The sequence below is a fragment of the Megascapheus bottae genome, chromosome 30 (genome assembly GCF_031878675.1).
Source record: "Megascapheus bottae isolate mThoBot1 chromosome 30, mThoBot2.hap1, whole genome shotgun sequence".
Lineage (NCBI taxonomy): Eukaryota > Metazoa > Chordata > Mammalia > Rodentia > Geomyidae > Megascapheus > Megascapheus bottae.
Genome location: NC_143538.1, coordinates 11,567,934 through 11,585,630, shown reverse-complemented (window position 1 = coordinate 11,585,630; position 17,697 = coordinate 11,567,934). Strand labels below are relative to the sequence as shown.

The following is a 17,697-nucleotide window of genomic DNA, read 5'->3' as shown; positions in this document are numbered from 1 at the left end:
CCCCAGCATGCACGAATTGGTACCACATACATAGAAATGCCGGAAGTGGTTCTGTGGCTCAAGTTGTAGAGCACTAGCCTGGAGAAAAACCCAAGGACAGTGCTCAGGCCCTGAGTTCAGTCCCCAGGACTGCAGTTCAAAACCAACCTGGACACAAAAATCCACGAAACTCTTTATCTCCATTTAACCACCAGAAAACTGGAAGTGGTGCTGTGGCTCAAGGGGTATTGGTACACTTGAGCCAAAGAACTCAGGGACATGCCCTGGCCCAGAGTTCAAGTCCCACAACCAACAAAAAAAGAAAAAAATACAGTCAACTGGGTGAAAGGATTCTACCCTACTATAATAGAAATGGTAACTATCTATGACAATCGCAGCACAAACAAAAAAATATTAACAATGTTGGGAAAATTAAGTTTATAGTTATCCAAGATTATAATTATGCAAAAATCCCTTATTTGTATGAACAAGGCTTAGGAAAATGTAGAAAAAAAACAAATTTAGATTTATAGCACAATTTAATCACTCCTTGTAATGCTATTATTTTCCTTTCTACCACTTGAGCTACAGCATCACTTCTGCCTTTTTTCTATGTATATGGTACTGAGGAATCAAACCTGGGTCTTCATGCATGCTGGACAAGCACTATACCACCAGTCCAAACTCCCAGCCCCAATGCTACTATTTTCTTAATACATAAAATTAACTTAAAACCTCTGGTTGGTTCTCCAGTCATTATTTGATCTTCTCCAATAATTATCTCAGACATGTTCCTCTGGATCATCTGCTTATACCGTAAATACACAATACTTAAATTTTCACCAAAGTTCATTTAATATAGGACAGGAAGAAATGCATTTTCACTAAAAATGAGTGTGCTAGTTTCCGTAAACACTTGTGTACTAGTTTCCTTACACATATACAAAACTGGCTTTTTTTTTTCCATGTATAACAAATATGACAGCAGGTCATCATAGTTCATGAAGGCTGAACTTTCAAGAGAGAGAACTAGAGAAACAAGGAGTGCTCGTTAGAGAATTTTAGAAGCTCCTGCACATGCATTTCCCACATTTTTAATTTCTCATTGTTTTTCTGTCAGCCATTACTCACAGGTAGCTTTGACATCTGCAAATTGCTATTTTCACACAGATTCTCATTTACTTAGGATGAAGATATTAAGAGAAAAATATGACTTTCACTCAAAGAAAAATGACATGATTGCTTTGAGACGAAAGTGATTCTAAAAGGCAAAGGCAGGTGTAACATAAACCCTGCTATGGAGTTACTTGGCCTGAATGTCTCACAAAAACAATACATGTTCCCAAAGAAGTGTCTAGCACTGAACTAAACCAACATGACCTCAAACACAATCACCATCAAGCTGTTCCTAAATCAAATCAACTCCGAAATAGGCTGGCTGGAAAAATGTTGTTACGGAGATGCATCCATATGACGTCTATATTATTTGTAATAAATGCTACCAGGGAGTCTATAATGTTTTTATGTCTGGCAGCAACTTCATCTTCAAGACTTGAATGAATTACAAAACGTTTATTTTCTTAGTGATCTTTTAACCATATAACTATCGGTTTAAATATAGTTCCATAATTGTAACTCAGTAAAATAAGTGTGAAGAGGCTTTACTGAGTAGATTTGGTTGTGGCTCTCGGTAACTGTCCTTCCTTAATTCTACAGTTAAACCAAACACAGAGAAATGCCAGGAAAGCTTAGTTGTGTGGCTGCATATTTCTGCATATTCGATGTGTATATGAGGAGGTTTCATTACTTCAGAAACCTGGCAAAAATCAACTAAAACAAAAAGAAAATCTCAGCCCCCTAATGCTACAACCCCAATGCCAGCTCTCTATCTTAGGTAGCAGTAACACCTAATACTACTAATATTGCCTTACAGGTTTCACAATCCTAGACAGAAGTATTGTTATATATGTAAGTATGGCAAGATTCAGAGAGAGAGAGAGTGGGGGGTATATGGGTGTAATACACATTAAATTAAAGTGAAAACTTCGCCTTACCATCAGCTGCTGTTGGATATTCATAAGTTTAAAAATATGTCCAGTACAACTATCTCCAGGAAAAGGGAGATTATGCGATTCCGACTCAGAGGTCAACGTATAGATGTCCAACTCTCGGTGATGCCTCACAGAACAATCTCCATAAGGTATCTCATAGGACAAACTGCTCCAGGAATCTGGCTCTCCAGCATTCTCCCTGAAGGCAAGCAATCTCTCATTAATATATATTCTTCCTCCCAGGCAGTAAGTGTAACCCTTGTAAGCATAATATTTCATGTCTAACCTGTTTATGGGGAGGTACAACAAAGATCCTGTTTATATGTAACTACAAACATATAGCTAGATACATATATTTGTGGGCTGGATTTTTCTCCATGATCTGTTTTGTCATCAATTTGATACCACTTCATTTGAGTCAATCATAATATCAGCCTTTTGTACTTTGAAGTTTGATCTTGATTTTGGTGTAATATGAATGAGACTTCGGTACTGCCTTCATGTAGTACTGAAATTACGCTGCACTATACAATTGGAACAATTATTAAAAAATACCCATTCTTTTCTTCATAATGGTAGTTTTCTCAATGGGATATTAAAAAAATAAAAGGAATAGAAGATATTTCTTTTTTTTTTTTGTCAGTCCTAGGCTTGGGCTCAGGGCCTGAGCACTGTCCTTGGACTTTCTCAAGGCTAGCACTCTACCACTTGAGCCTCAGCATCACTTCTGGCTTTTTTTCTATGTATGTGGTACCAAGGAATCGAACTCGGGTCTTCGTGCATACTAGGCAAGCACTCTACCACTAGGACAAACTCCCAGCCCTAGAAGATATTTCTACAGACCTTCCTCCAGTACTTTAGATTTATATTCCTCCATCTGCGTATCTCCTTTTCACTCATTTTTTAGAAGGTATCAGCAGAGATCTTCTCATTTGCCAAATAAAACCACCAGAATTTCTATTGCATTTGTAGGGATGCCTTTCTATCCTGCCAGACTTGATTCGACTACAATAATATCTTTGTGCACATTTCCCAAGGTAAATTTGGAAAGTACCCAAGCAGAAATACAGGGCTGAAGGACAACTTAATTACCATCTATAGACATGGGAAGACCTTCTACTCAAGATAAGGCAGAGTAGTTATTTTACAAGTCTAAAGTAGACTGAACATGGAGAATGACTTTCAAATGGAAACGGGATAGTTATACAGAAAGAAAATGTGCTTTGGAAATTATAGAACATTTCAGTACACCTGGGTTCTAAGTATGAGCCTCACAGCTTACCTGTTCTGATGGGTATACAGAGAGAAAGCAAGGCTTTATCCATGTTCTACTGACTTTATCATCATAGTAACTGCTTCAGCATATGATTTTATCTGAAAACATGAGATGGCTTAACACTTCAGAAATCTGTATCTTTTAATGCTTTGTAACATAAACCTAGCCACTGTCTCCTGAAATTCTTTGCAAGTGAATCAAAAACATCTGTCCTATTTTCTTCACAGTATTTACTTTCTACTTGTTGCATGTTTCACATATGTGAAAGTTAAATAGAGCAGGTCATCAAAGTAGTGATATTGAAACTACTGGTTCACATGAGCTAGTTTTACTACCATGACTTCAGTACTAAAGTCTCATTAACATACTGTCAAGACCATAACAAATTTTAAGGTATTTAGAAGGCTTACATTATGATTATCTTGGGTAAAGTAATACCAAACTGGTAACATAAAGCAGATCATGAAGTAAAGTCCAATCCACAAGCATGGAGATAGATCAGAGAAAAGGCAGGCTTATCTCTATAATGCCAACGTTTCTTTAGCATTCTCACTGAGCAGCAAACACAAAACAGAATCAGTGACCCTATAAGTCCACTAACACAAGTTGATCATGGTAGAAATAACTTACTACTAAAAATTATTTGAAACTTAACATGATAGAAAGAATACGCATTAAATATGAACTAATTCTAGTGTACTGATTAATAATAAAGTCAGCTGATAAAGTCTCAACTGTGAAGATTCTACCATTCAATGATTACAGTTTTAATACTGACAGAAATCAATAAGTTTAATCACCATGAGGTAACCTCACCAATGTACAAACTAGAGTTTCTGGTTCAGGAAGGAAGAAAATTTTTCTCATTAGTCTGGGTAGAACCTGTACCTTCAGATATGAGGTTACTATCATTAAGTTTTAATATGACAACTTTAACTTAAGCAGTACAATAAACTTCTAATCACCTTATATGGGTTTTTATAGAGCCCACTGCCATCATCAGACATCTTTCATAATTTATGACCAAAATAGATAATCTAGACCAATAAAGTCACAATAAAGATTCAATGTGTTTTTCAACTACATGTGACTTTTTAGCTCTCCTCTAATTTGCCACTTTTACAGAAACATGTTACTGATTTTTCTCTCCCAGATAATAGCCCTGTATACTGAGAAAATTTCTCAAACTATTTATGAAGAACCAAGATTATTTTTCTTTCCACTTCATGACAGAAGCAAAGATCTATGGTAACAGGATACTGTTCTGAGTGGCCCACCACAAAATAGTAAGAGGCAGGCCGGGGGAGTCGGCAATATTACCTACTTTGTTTGGAGCCAGAGAACATCATATATCTTTAATTATCAGAACTCCAAATGCCAGCATATTCACATTTTGCATATTAGGAAAACCAGAGTAGAGAGGTAAGTTGCCAAAAAATAAAAGGCTAGTAAGAAGAATGTTCAGAACTTAAATTCAGACCCAATTCTAAAACTGAGCTTCCTCTTTTCACTAACTTCGGTAACTACCTCCACAACAGCTTCAAATTACAGCTGCACTCAACTAGACAGAATAAGCTGTAAGAAGTCAATCAGGTATATTAGGTAGTTTCTATTTTCATGAAACTGTAGAATAACACAATTTAGCAATCATTCCTTACAGGACTACAGGATTCAAACTGGGCATCTGTGGCTGCCCCAAGATTCAGAGTTTACATGTGTGGTACAACAAAATTAAGTAAGCCCAGAGTAAATTCCAACTAACTTTCTAGCAGCCTACCTGCTATGCAAGAATCAACCAACCAACCTCCTGCTTCTCACCTTGCCCAGCACGTTGCCAACTCCAGAAAACGCTGTAACATGCAGTCAAATTAAGTATAAAGAAAACACTTTTCAAATCCTAATGACACTAGTCCTGCAAGGAAGTACAAAACTGCCTCTTGGTCAATCACAGCAAGAAGCCAGAAAAAAAAAAGTCAGAAAACAAACAAGACCCCAATGCATCTGTGTGAAAGCTGATACTCACACGTATCTACCCAGGCACCAGGAATAACGCAAGCCCATCCTATTTCATGCTGTATGTAGCTTTAAGAGTGAAGAAGAAAAGCAGTCAGGTCAGCCCTCTCAAAGGACCTCTTTTACTCTGAGTCACACTTCTGACAAGAAACTGCAGCAGTTCCTTATTTGAAGGTTATTGCGATACTGTCCATGAAACCCTATCACCATCACATTGCAAAACCTCTATGGGGCTTACAAAACCACCCACACTCCAGTGACACGGCGCTAGAGTGGCTGAGGGGCGCATGTGCGATTGGAGCACAGTGGGAATGAGCTGCTCCCCCTTCAACATGAAAAAAGTGATCTCGTGAACAAGGATAGCTTATCAATCCCATGACCTGGGGCCAGCAGTTCAGTTTCCCTCGGGATGAACACTGCACGTGCCGGCGACACCTCAAGGTTCTGAGAGCTGCCCAAAAGAGAACACAACCGCAGCCTGGGGGAAGCCCAGTGTGCAAAATGAAGCAGGGCCCAGGAGTCGCTCAGCACATTACAGCACTGCCCGCCCACTGCTGGTTTCCTTGCACTCCTGCCTCATCCGTTTACCAAAACACAAACACCCAAATGACCTAGTCACAAAAGAGGTAAGAGGGATGGACAGAAGGGTAGACATGACACTGTGTCACATGACTGGGCAGGAACATGTCAAGGCATTCCAAGTCGTGCTCTCTGACTTTCTAAACTAAATTCTTTCCCCCTTAAACAAAAGCAAAAGCTCCATCTGGTTTTATGCCGAGTCAGCTACTGAAGACCCCTCTGTCAATGATGTGAAGAGGACCCCCAAAAGGAAATCACTCAGCTGACAAAACAGCTTACACAACAGTACTCGGCTCCATTGTGAAACAGGTCACTATAGTAGTTACTCTACCACCTGACTGAACCCAGGTGTCAGAGACTTGAGAACCTACAGCCGTGAGTCCTCTGAGAGGGGCCAATACTGCCTGCTACAGTAATCCGTGTTTGAACCCTTGAGGGCTATCCACATGTTCCTCCTTATCCTGGACACCAGGGAACCTCAGGCTTACACCTAGTTCTCTTATTTAGCAAGCTTCTGACACTTCACTTCTCTAGTTTGTTTCCTCAACTATAGAACATGGGCAGTAATAATCTACCCACTTGCAAGGCTCTATGAGAATCAATACGTAAAACAATAGCTTGATTGTAACCAACCATTGATGAGCAAAGCCAAGTTATCATAGAAGATGCTTTAGTTTCCTCAGGAAAACAGATCAGGACTACATGGAAAGCATATGACCCTGTCCTAATTAAGTAGCACTTAATCCTGAGTTCTACTGGTCTCTTACTGAATCTCTTCTGTCAGTTCTGTGAAAGAAAGAATGTGAGCATTGGAATTACATACACATACTTAGAAGAGTAACTCTGCCACTCTCTCAATAGGGTGGGGCTATGGATTTAGCTCGCTGAGCTGCCACATTTCATCCACAAAAAGCACCCACTTCAGGGAGGTCATAGTAAGGCTAAAATAATACCTGCAATGTGCCCATTGTAGTTTCTAGTGTAGGCATTCAGCAAATCAAGATTTGTTGGACTGATACTAAAAATGAGATAAAGTTTCCAAAGACAAATAATTTTAAACTAGCTCTTGGAGCAATGGAAATATTTCAGCACTTTGTATCAACACTCCACAGCTAGAATTCTTAAGAAACCTTTTTCTAAAGATGGTGGCATTAAGCCAGGTGCCACTGGCTCGCACCCATAATCCTAGCTATTCAGGAGGCTGAGATCTGAGAATCACTTTTGAAGTCTCACTTACAAGATGTAACTAGAATATAGGAAGTTCTTAGAGACAGAACATAGATCAGAGGTGATATGGAGAAAAGAGACTTAAGTTAATAGCTTCTGGATTTACAGTTTCTATTTGGAGTCATGAAAAACCTCTAGAAATAATGGATATTGGTGAGAGTTATGAACTACAAACCTGAAAATATCTGAAACGTGTGTGTGTGTGTGTGTGTGTGTGTGTGTGTGTGTGTGTGTGTGTGTTTAGGAAAACTATCACCACCACTGTCATCACATCATCATCTTTCCTGACTCATGAGGATTGAACTTCTAGCCAAGTCCTCCAGTATTAACAGTGACACTGAGGGTATGAAGAATGGCCTCCTTACATTTTAGTTGCTAGCCCTGACCCAGCATTTTTCCCTGTAGTTAAAGAGTCCAGCAGAAGTCAAGCTAAAGGATAGAACTGCAGCAAGGAGCTCATGCTCTCCTATCAAAGTCTTCTACATGGCAGTTTCTCAAGTTGGCTTTCCCCTACCAGTTTTCCTGCTAAAGGAAAGAATCAGGTTTTCCACACGTAACAGAAGTAGGACAAAACCTCTTCTCCCAAAATAACCAAATGTACTCTAGTTTTCTAAGCCATGCTGCAGTAACAGTCTTGTGCCATTCTGGTCCAGGCATATAATGAAGCTGTCATAATCATTTTATTGCCCCATTTGGATGGCAGTCCTTAACTAAATCTGCTTCCCAGCCAGACAACTACAACTAAACAGTTATACAGACCTCTGGAATGAGGACTCCCTTCCAGAAACCATGAGACCAACAGCAGAGTGAATGTAATCCCTGGCCAGATGGGAAGTGTGAAGGACAGAGGGGATCCCTCTCTGGAATACTGTCACAGGACAGCTCAGGTATCCAAAGCTCACCTGAGATGAAGGCTGCCCCACCTACCACCAAGGCAACCACAGCACCCATGAGGTTAGAGTCAGCAAGGAGCCTGCTATCTAGCCTGCCTGGGAAAGTTATATGCTTGGCAAATGAAACCAGGCACAACTACACAAACACACTGTGCTTAGACTCTGAGGTGCCTCTTGATCTACCTGATTCACAAGCAGTTAAAAAGGAAGCCACAGAACACACAACTCATCTGGTATGCACAAAATACCTAAGAATTTGGAAATACAGCCTCAATTTTTTTAAAGGGGTCCCTCAATTGCTAAAGAACACATATCCAGTGGGGTTAATTCCTATTAAGACAATGTGATATAAAAGATAATCATAAAAGTAATAAAAAATAAAACTAGTTGAAAAGGGCAAACTATTCTTGAAGCTTCTGTGTTTGATAAACATTCCAATGAAAAGCATCACTGCTCTAATACATTGATTTCTCTATTTGTACAAGGGGGGAAAAAGGAACTCAAAATATTTTGACTAACAACCTTCCTCTGAAGGCCTTTTTAAGGAGTCAGACATCTTAACAATTGAACCCAAAGACAAACAGGATTTCCCACTGCACATTCCCAAAACAACTCAGCTTCATTTTACTGCTATTCATATGAAACCACTGCTCTAAATGTAGCTATTCAGTACAATCATATTTAAACAAACCCTCAAATCATTTGTCAATTTTTCTGTATGTGATTACAATATCAAAGCAATGGTTTCCAATCAATTCTTTCAAGTCTTGAGACGTACCAGGCAAAACTCTGTGTGTATGTGTGTTTGTGTGCGTGCGCGTGTGCACGCACACACACAGCAAAGAGTGCTTCCTCTTATACTAAGACAGGACAAATGGTATACATTGCTAATTCCTGCTAGCCCCCATCTTGAGTCTTCAATAAAGTATCGAAGCCTCCAGAAGGCTGAGGAGAGAAAAGGTTAACATGACTTACGTTTGTGTCTCACAGACAGCTTGCAATCCAGCAGCAGCAGCAGCAGCAGCAGCAGCAAGGTACAGAGCTGAGGCTTTAATCCATGCCAATGGCACACTGAGAAGCCAAGTGGGCTGTACCAGGACAACCTGGGGTGGGGCTAGTGAGAAGAGGGAGGAGAAAAGGGAGAAAGAGCACTTACTCAGTTAGGAGCTGGTGCAGCTGATGATAACCTCGCTCCAAGGCCAGGCTCACGGGCGTTGCCCCTTCCTGGTTGTGGATGCTCAGAGCTCCACGGCCACCTGGTTTCTGTAACAGGAACCAAGTTAACCGAAGCAGCCCCAGACGTACAGCAAAATGCATCAATGTCTCCCGGGGGGTACCATCTGGAGATGGGAAGAGCATGAAAAAGTAATAGAATTACAACTACTACCCAAGAAAGACAAAGGAAAGGACAAGTCAGGTAGATACACTGCTTCCAACTGTCTACAATCCTATATTCAGGATCTACAGGACAATATTTAGTGAACAACTTAATTATGATCAGGTAGAATTGGCTGACAGGCCAAGACAAAACAAAACCGGAAGAAAAAAAAAATCCTGGAAGCACACTCTTCAACAAGAGGCAGCTCCACATAGGCCATTTTCCTTTAAAGCAAAAAGAAATACTGAAGTGAATGCAGGCTCACAAGACAGACATCCAGGCAGGGAGGGGGTGGGGAGTTAAGAGCTGTTAGGACTTAAGATGGGTGTTTCTTCAAGGGTATAATTACTTTTAAAAAGAACACTCAGACAGGAGTTGGCTAGTAAAACACTACAAACTGGTTTTACTTGTTAAGTACACGCAGGTCTTTTTAGTTCCCTCACATTATTAAAAGTACATCAAGACTGCTGCCACTGCCGGCTTTTGTTTGTTTAATGAGAAAAATATTTTCTTTTTTTTTCCTGGCCTAATGAAGACCAACTTTAAGACAATATATTAATAAGTTAAGAAAGGAAAATGTGCGTGAGCTTTGCTTAAAATTAAGGCTTCTTGGCATACTAAGTCACTTTGATGGAAAGAGGAAGAGCTTTGGAGTCAGGCCAACCTGGGTTCAAACCTGGTATTTAGCATCTGTATGACGAGACCTGATTCACGGGCCTACTCTGAGCTTCACTTTCCCCGTGTTAGAGTGAGACACCATCACACGCTCCAAGGTATCAGAGCAAATGAGAGGGCACAGGTGAAATGCTGGGATTATTGACCAAGCTAAAGCAAGTACTCATTAAATGCCAGTTCTGTTCTTTACTCCGTTCTTGGCCCTGAACGGCAAATCACACCATAGGTCCACTAGCAGCACTCTGTCTTCTATTCAGCATTCTCTTGTGCCCACCCAAGGTGACAGGAGCAAAGGCCACTGGGGCCTGATGTATGTGCTCCCCTGCGCATTACTCAAGTCCAGGATGTCCTGCCTTCTTCCTCCGGCTCCCGTTTGTCTCTCATTCTTCATGATTGCCCTTGGCTCCCCCTTTTTTCGCTGTGCACTCTGATTTCTTAGACCCAGTGTTTCCTCTTACTCTGAAATCCTCAAATGCTTCAGAATATGAGTATCACAAGAGCCATGAACATGTTTCTAGAGCTCTAATTTCATATTGAACTGCACTGTGTCCTAAGGTTACCGGTGGATGAGTGTAGTCTCCTTTCTAAAGTAAGTTTTCTTGAAAGTAAAATTTATCTTTCGCATTTTGTGTTTTCCTGTGCACCTATATACATAGACTGACTCTGGATTTATAGACCGTGTAAGGAGCAGCCTGGGGCAAGAAAGAAATCAGTGCTCTAGGGGCTGAAGATGTAGATTAGGAATGGTACTTACCTACATTGCACTAGGCTCTGGGTTATACTCAGCACCACAAAACAAAAATACCAATAGATAAATCAATGCTTCAGAAAAAATGAAGGCTATGTGTAGGTGGAAGCTCTACAGAGGTAGAAAGGACAGGAGGAACTCCTGGAAATGATTCAGGTATCACCCTCTAACTTGTTTTATCCAGATGCTCACTGTATTCCAACACCCTTACCAAAAACAGAAGAACCAGTAAGGCTTTGACCAGGAAAATACGTATTTTTGTTAGAGCCAGTTCATTCCAGCCTACCAGATGACTCCTCCCTGAAGTGGCTTTCCCTTCAGTCCCCACCCTTTTCTGTCCCTTGTTTGCTTTGACTCAGCATGGCATTTATGAGCCAAAGTGTACACCTGCTCAGAATCTGGCATGTTGGCTCCTGCACTACATCGTCTCTAAGTCTCTCTCTGAAGCTTCTCGTGGTATGGGCCATGTCTCCTTCAACAGGTTGGAATTCTGTGTATAAGGGTTCACTATGTTCCGACTGTAGTCCACACAGCTCTGTAGAGGTTCTGTACATTTTTCCCAAAAACTTGATGAGAGTTCATTATCTTCATTGTGCAGATGAATCCAGGACTACACAACTAAATAAGTCAGCCAGAATCAGGACCTATGAAACTCGTAACTTTAAAAACTATATCCTTTTCATTACTCCAGTATATCTATTTTGGCTTAAAAGCAGGGAGAGGGGTACCACACAAATAACCTCATTATGTGGTCTTCAGAAGCATCTTCTCAAGTACCTACCAACATTTTCTTATTCTTAAAATATGTAAATAACTAGAGAGAATTACATAATAACCATATAAATGCACACCAACCTACCTCCTACAATAAATGTTTTTCTGTATTTCCTGATTATTTATCTACTCAACTTTCTGTCCACACACTTAGCAATCCATCTTATTTTTTTATGCATTTCAAACTACTGATACACTTCTGCAAGGGTATCATTAATCAGAGTTCAATAACATAGTTACAATTTTAAAGCCAATTGCATACACAGCAGTCCTGCAAATGGTAAGAGGAGACGTCTGGTAACACTTGAACAAATGCATCTATCTATACTAATTCAAACTCCAATCAAAACATGGAAGCCCCTCCCCTACCTACCCATTAGTGGAGTCAAAGACTTTAGAACTTTTCACCACAAACTGGCTTGAAGTCAAAACAATTTCGTGTTCCTGCAGGAAGCTGAAGGAGACCGTGGAACATTCTACATGTAAATGCTGTAATTAGGTAGTCGTATGTACTGTTTCTTGGGGAGAAATATGAGCTACTGTCAAAGGAACCACTGACCTGGACAAAAAGCTAAAAAGCAAACACTGCATCTCAACAACAAGAATTGGAGATTAGCTGTAAATCTCCTGCATGCCTTTGTGTACCTGTGAGCAGGAAGTCCTCTTATGTAAAAAGGCTCCCTATTTATCTGTACTCTCAACCCAGCCACCCAGCTTATTTCAAACCTTTTCCTCTAAAAGTAGCCAATGTGCAGTTGGTTGGACCCTTGGTTTGGTTAAGTTCTTAACCAGGTGTTCATATGTTCTGATCATACCAAGGGTTTCTGGATGCTAATCCACAACTAAGAGAACAACCCACACTGAAGGACGGAAGTGAACACCTGAAATCAGATTCCTGGTCCCAGATGCTGTCTTACCAATCTCTTGTATACATTTCATGGTAAATACTTAACCTGTTCAATTACTTTTGCTATTTAATTACTCTTTTAAATGGACACACAATGAAATTTCCTTCAAGGAGATTGACAGTCCATAAATTTTTAACACATTCACAGATTCTGATAGCCTCTACCACGAACAAAATACAAAATAATCATCACCTTCAAAGAATTCCCTCCTGATATTCTTTTAAAGTCAATTTGTTTTGTAATTCTATTGCTTCCAGAATATCAAGTAAATGGAGCCACGTAACAGTAATACTTGGAAATTGACTTACTTAGCAAAATACATTCAGAACACATCCAAGTTGTAGGTTTGCTCCATTTTAATCGCTAAATAGTATTCTACCCTGTATCAGAATTGTAGAGGGGCTGTTTCTATTGGTGGTGATTATGACTAATACAGATGCAGGCATATGTGCATACAGACTTTTTGGTCAATGTAAGTTTTCATTTCTCTAATATATACCCAAAATGGGACTGGCAGGTCAGACAATAAATGTGCCTTTAACTTTACCAAATACTGTGAAACTTTCCTAGAATGGCCACACAGATTTCCAACTATCCTTTCATCAGTATTAAAGCAAACATTTTCATCACTGTGTGACTTCTAGACTTTGTAGTTAGATTTACATTCAAGATAGAAACCAGATGCTATTTACAGAACCCAGTTTTTTTTGTTTCACTTAAAAATATGTATATGTATGATCATGACATCTAATAATATCATCCATTACAAGCATGATTATGTGGGAAAACCTTTGAGGAGTATCCAGATCTGCAGAAGGTAATGTGCCCGTCTCTACTTGGGTCATTTCCAAACAGCTTGAACTGACACCTTCCCGGCTACTTGGCTCCTGTGCTACAGTAGTTCTACCATTTGCTCACCCACTGTGGAACACTTGAGTAGGACAACCATATTATTAAGGGAACCCCATACGAAAACAGAAGGGTCCAAACACAGCGTCTGTTTGCGAGCCACATAAATTCTCACCATGCAAAGTGTGGTCTGTCCCCAAAACATTCCACTCTGCGGGCAACTTCAGGTGTCTGAAGGCCAGTGCGACCTTTTTATCGAGGGGATTCACATCTCCAGATGGGGGTCCTGACCGGTCAAGAAAGCGAGTGAAGTTTAGGGCCTGCTGGTCGCCAGCACTGGCTGCCAGGAACCGAGCCGCATCACAGACTTCATCCTGGACGAAACGGAAGTCTTCTTCCGCCACTACAAACACAGGAAGGCCCTCCTTGGAGGCACAGAGCAGCACCTTCACTGTCTCGCAGCAGTTGTGACCTAAAGAAAATGTAGACAACAAAGGAAACAGCCTTACAGAGTCCCCCGACAAAAGAGGTTAGGGAAGTGGGGGCAGGGGCGGGGGCCTGACAGTAGCTCCCCAAGTTCTTGTTTTGTGTGTGTGCTTGGGTTTATTTTTACCAGTCCTAGGGCTTGAACTCAGGGCCTGAGCACTGTTCTGGGGCTTTCTCAAGGGTAGTACTCTGCCCCCCTGAGCCACAGCACCACTTCCAAGGAATCAAACCCAGGTCTTTGTGCATGCTAGGCGAGCACTCTGGTACTAGGCCACACTCCCCAAGTTCTTAAAACTATTTTTGGCTTTTTAAGTTGTGACCATGCAAATATAGGCCCCTTAACACACAGTACGGAACTATACACCCCAGCTTTAACCACACCTATACTAATAACTGACAGAGAGACCAGGCTATGATGGTCAACTACTGGTGTTCAGTCCAAATGACAAGGCACTTTGCAAAGCACCAATCTACCTGATTTCACCTTGTTATCATTAGCCCACCTCCACCTAACAAATAAACAATAATTGCTCACTGCGTTCACCTGAGCCAAATAAGGATGGTGCAATGCTGTGGCTGGAAGCCCAGTCCAGAAAAAGCAAATATGACGCAGATGCAGAAGATGCCTAACCCTCGACACTGGGAGTAACCCACAACAGCCCCCCAACCTGACCAGCCTAAACCAAATACGAAGCTTTCATGGCACCAACTTCCTGTGCGCAAAGTATTTCTGGAGAATCAAGACTCTTTTTTTTCCCCCCAGATTTTTAACCTTTAGAATTAATGAGACACTTCCAATCCACAGATCATACTCAAGAAAGCGTGAATGTTTCTTCTCCACTTTCAAATACGATCAGCTAATCACATGTGCATGGTTAATTACCCATCACTAACCAGCACTCTTCTATAAAATACCTGAGTTTAAAAAAAAAAAAACAAAATGACATCATGCCACACTCTGCCTGATTGGCCCTGGGCATTCAGTTCTCTTGGTCTACCTCATATACATACTACCTCCACAGTGCAGCAACACAGCAGAGACCCTCTAAGTGGTCCTCAAGTCTGCATTCCCACTCCACAAGCATAAGCAAGAGACATTTCAGACTCAGAACAAACTAAGCATTCTACTCTTTTTGACAGAGAAAACTGAAGTTTTTGCCAAGTAGGCAGAGATTTTTCTACTTACCTTTCCCCTAGGATCCTCCTTAAGTCCTTTGCCTTGTGGTAAACAAAATTTCTCACTGCCCTGTAATTCTAGGCCGGAATTAAATAGCCACTAACCAAGTACCCGCTACATATCGGGCATCTGACTGAAACTTCAAAGAGTAAAGGGACAAGCCCAAAGTCACAGATACGTGGAAGCAGAAGCCACCATTCCAAGTCTCCGCCGCTGCCCCATTGTGTGAATGTGAACAGAAGAAGGAAGCGAAGAGCGTAAGTGCTGTGGAGGAGGCCTCATTGCACTTGGAAGGACACGCCACATGGCTATGGATCTAGATCAACAGGCTGAGGACCATGAGGGCCCATCTCCACACCTAGCTCCCTGAGGCTCACCCACTGCCTCCTGAGCTGAATTCCTTCTGGGAAGGCTACAGAAAGCCGGAGCATCGTCTGCACCAGCAATTCCATATGTACATGGAATTTGCACATTTCCTATCTGAAATAACATTAAGAAAAAAAAACTTAAAAGTTTTCTTTAAAGGCAGTGAGCTTACTGAACACAGACATTAATGTTAGCAGAAATATGCCAACTGATTTCTGGTAGTTGACTTGAATACTTTCCTGGCAGAGAGTATTAACTTTAAAATGTTCTGTAACATCTGTTGATTGAGATAAGCCAAACTCAAAAGCTACAAATTGTATATTTTTGCTCAAATGTTGAAGTTAGGTCTGAAAGACATTACCTAGGAAGTATATGTATGTACACATACCTGCACATGTAATTTACAAACACACATGTATACACACAGAGAACAGGATTCTAATTCTGGGACTACATAGGAAGATGAGAAGGAGAGAGAGAAGAAAAAAGAAACGTGTAGGGTGAAGAATGTTGAGCTACAGCGAATACAAATGCGTATGAAGACAAGGAACCTCAGCAGAAGCTGATCAATAAAGGGTAGGGGAGAAGTGGAAAAGGGAGCAGCAGAGAGGGTTCTCCTGAGCAAACCCTAACGTATGTATGTCTGAAACTCCAGAACGAAATGTCTTGGTGTAATTCACACACACTAAAAAAGAAAACCAGGAAGGAAAGGAAAACAAGCCCTATTCAGGGAGAGCACCAACAGGACTGCCGAGGACTGAGCAACAACATGAGAGAAGGTGGGCTTGCTTCACCTAGTTTTCATGTTTGAAAACAGAACAGTGAAGCCTGCTAAGATGGTTTGAAGAGGTGGGAGTAGAAGGGGGGAGAGGGATCAGGTTGTTTACCTGTGTGGAAATGTCACAATGAAAGCTCCTTTATACAACTAATGGACACTAATTAAAAAAAAATGTTCTGTAACTTGTACCTCCATTTGGTTCAACCATTGGACACCCATCAAGTTTAGGTAGCATAATTAGAAGGTGAAGACAAACAGGAATCTCAACTTTTCAGCATTTTACCATCCACAATCCATAGGGAAGACCCAAACAAGGTGTAGGTGACACTCTGGGACCAAGTGGGATCAAGATTCATAGCATCACATTATTTCCAAATAAGACAAGGGAGTTTATGTCTCAGAAGAATTACTTTAAGATAAAAATGTTATGATTCAGGCTTCTAACAAAACTACAGCATAGTATCATTTTTTCAGTTCAACAAATTTCTGAATTCTCACAAGTCACATGAGGTAGATATGATTAAATATCAATGGACAGTAAAACCACAAATTTCACAATCTTACAATAATGTAAATAATTTGGGATCTAGATTGAATTCTACTTTCAATATGTAATCTGAGTGGGTCTTAAGAGAAAATATTGCACTAACCTGCAATGGTTATACCGACTGCCCTTACCCATGGAAACAGTCCTTATTCTTTACCAAATCTACTTCCCCAAACCTCTGCAAAGATGAGAAGCATGAAAACTTCAATCAGGAACGGAGTCACACCAGAAGTAAACATCATGTATTGATCTATATAATCACCTTCTGTATGTATGTATAAATATACATACATTTATAAATATATGGAGAGAAGGAGAGGGAGGGAGAGAGGGAGAGAGGGAGAGAGGGAGAGAGGGAGAGAGGGAGAGAGGGAAAGAGGGAAAGAGGGAGTATTCTTATTCAAAGCTGTGAATTGTAGAAGTAGCTGCTCAAATTTGATCTGGGACTGCTAAAATAACTGGTTGCTTGGGCAGAATGAGATAGGGGCAACCAAAAGCAAAAGAGTCAAGGTGACCTAAAATTGAAGTGGGGGGGTGGGTATTTTGCAGCACAAGTATGTCTAAGTCTTTCTGTTGCTTTGGCAGAGGAATCTATTAGCAAGTGGAAGAGTGTATGGGAGCTATTCTCAGCTCTATTTGTGTATAACTAAAACGAGTGTCAGGCAGACATCAGACCAGGAGAGGCCTGATAGATATCTAGGAAAGCTGTCCAACTGTTAGTCCAATATTTTCCCTTCAGAATGAACTCACAATCTAAAGGAGAAACTATGAATCACAAGTAAAATGTGCCATGTCTACAATTTGTTTGGTATGATTAAAGATTTGTTCTTCAAAAGAAAAATCAAAGGTTTTAAGAGAAACAGAGAACTAAGTATTTCTTGGATAAGACTTCATTAAAGAGTAAGCTGTAAGTTTCTACTGAGGAAAAACAAAGTACTTCACCCTTCTGTCTGGAAATCAACCACACAGACTGGCAGGGCTAGTCTTTTATTA

General features: G+C 40.6%; 1 protein-coding gene across 1 annotated transcript in view; it reads right to left on the bottom strand.

Moving 5' to 3' along the window:
- The window catches only part of Akap13 (A-kinase anchoring protein 13), a 149,452-nt gene that overhangs the window by 85,815 nt on the left and 45,940 nt on the right, over positions 1 to 17,697 (bottom strand). Inside the window, exons 4-6 of the mRNA XM_090321513.1 lie at positions 13,526 to 13,822; positions 9,175 to 9,358; positions 2,034 to 2,229 (exon numbers count right to left, since the gene is read on the bottom strand). Of these exons, the coding sequence (XP_090177639.1) occupies positions 2,034 to 2,229; positions 9,175 to 9,358; positions 13,526 to 13,822 (677 nt within the window). The remainder of the gene's footprint in view (positions 1 to 2,033; positions 2,230 to 9,174; positions 9,359 to 13,525; positions 13,823 to 17,697) is intronic.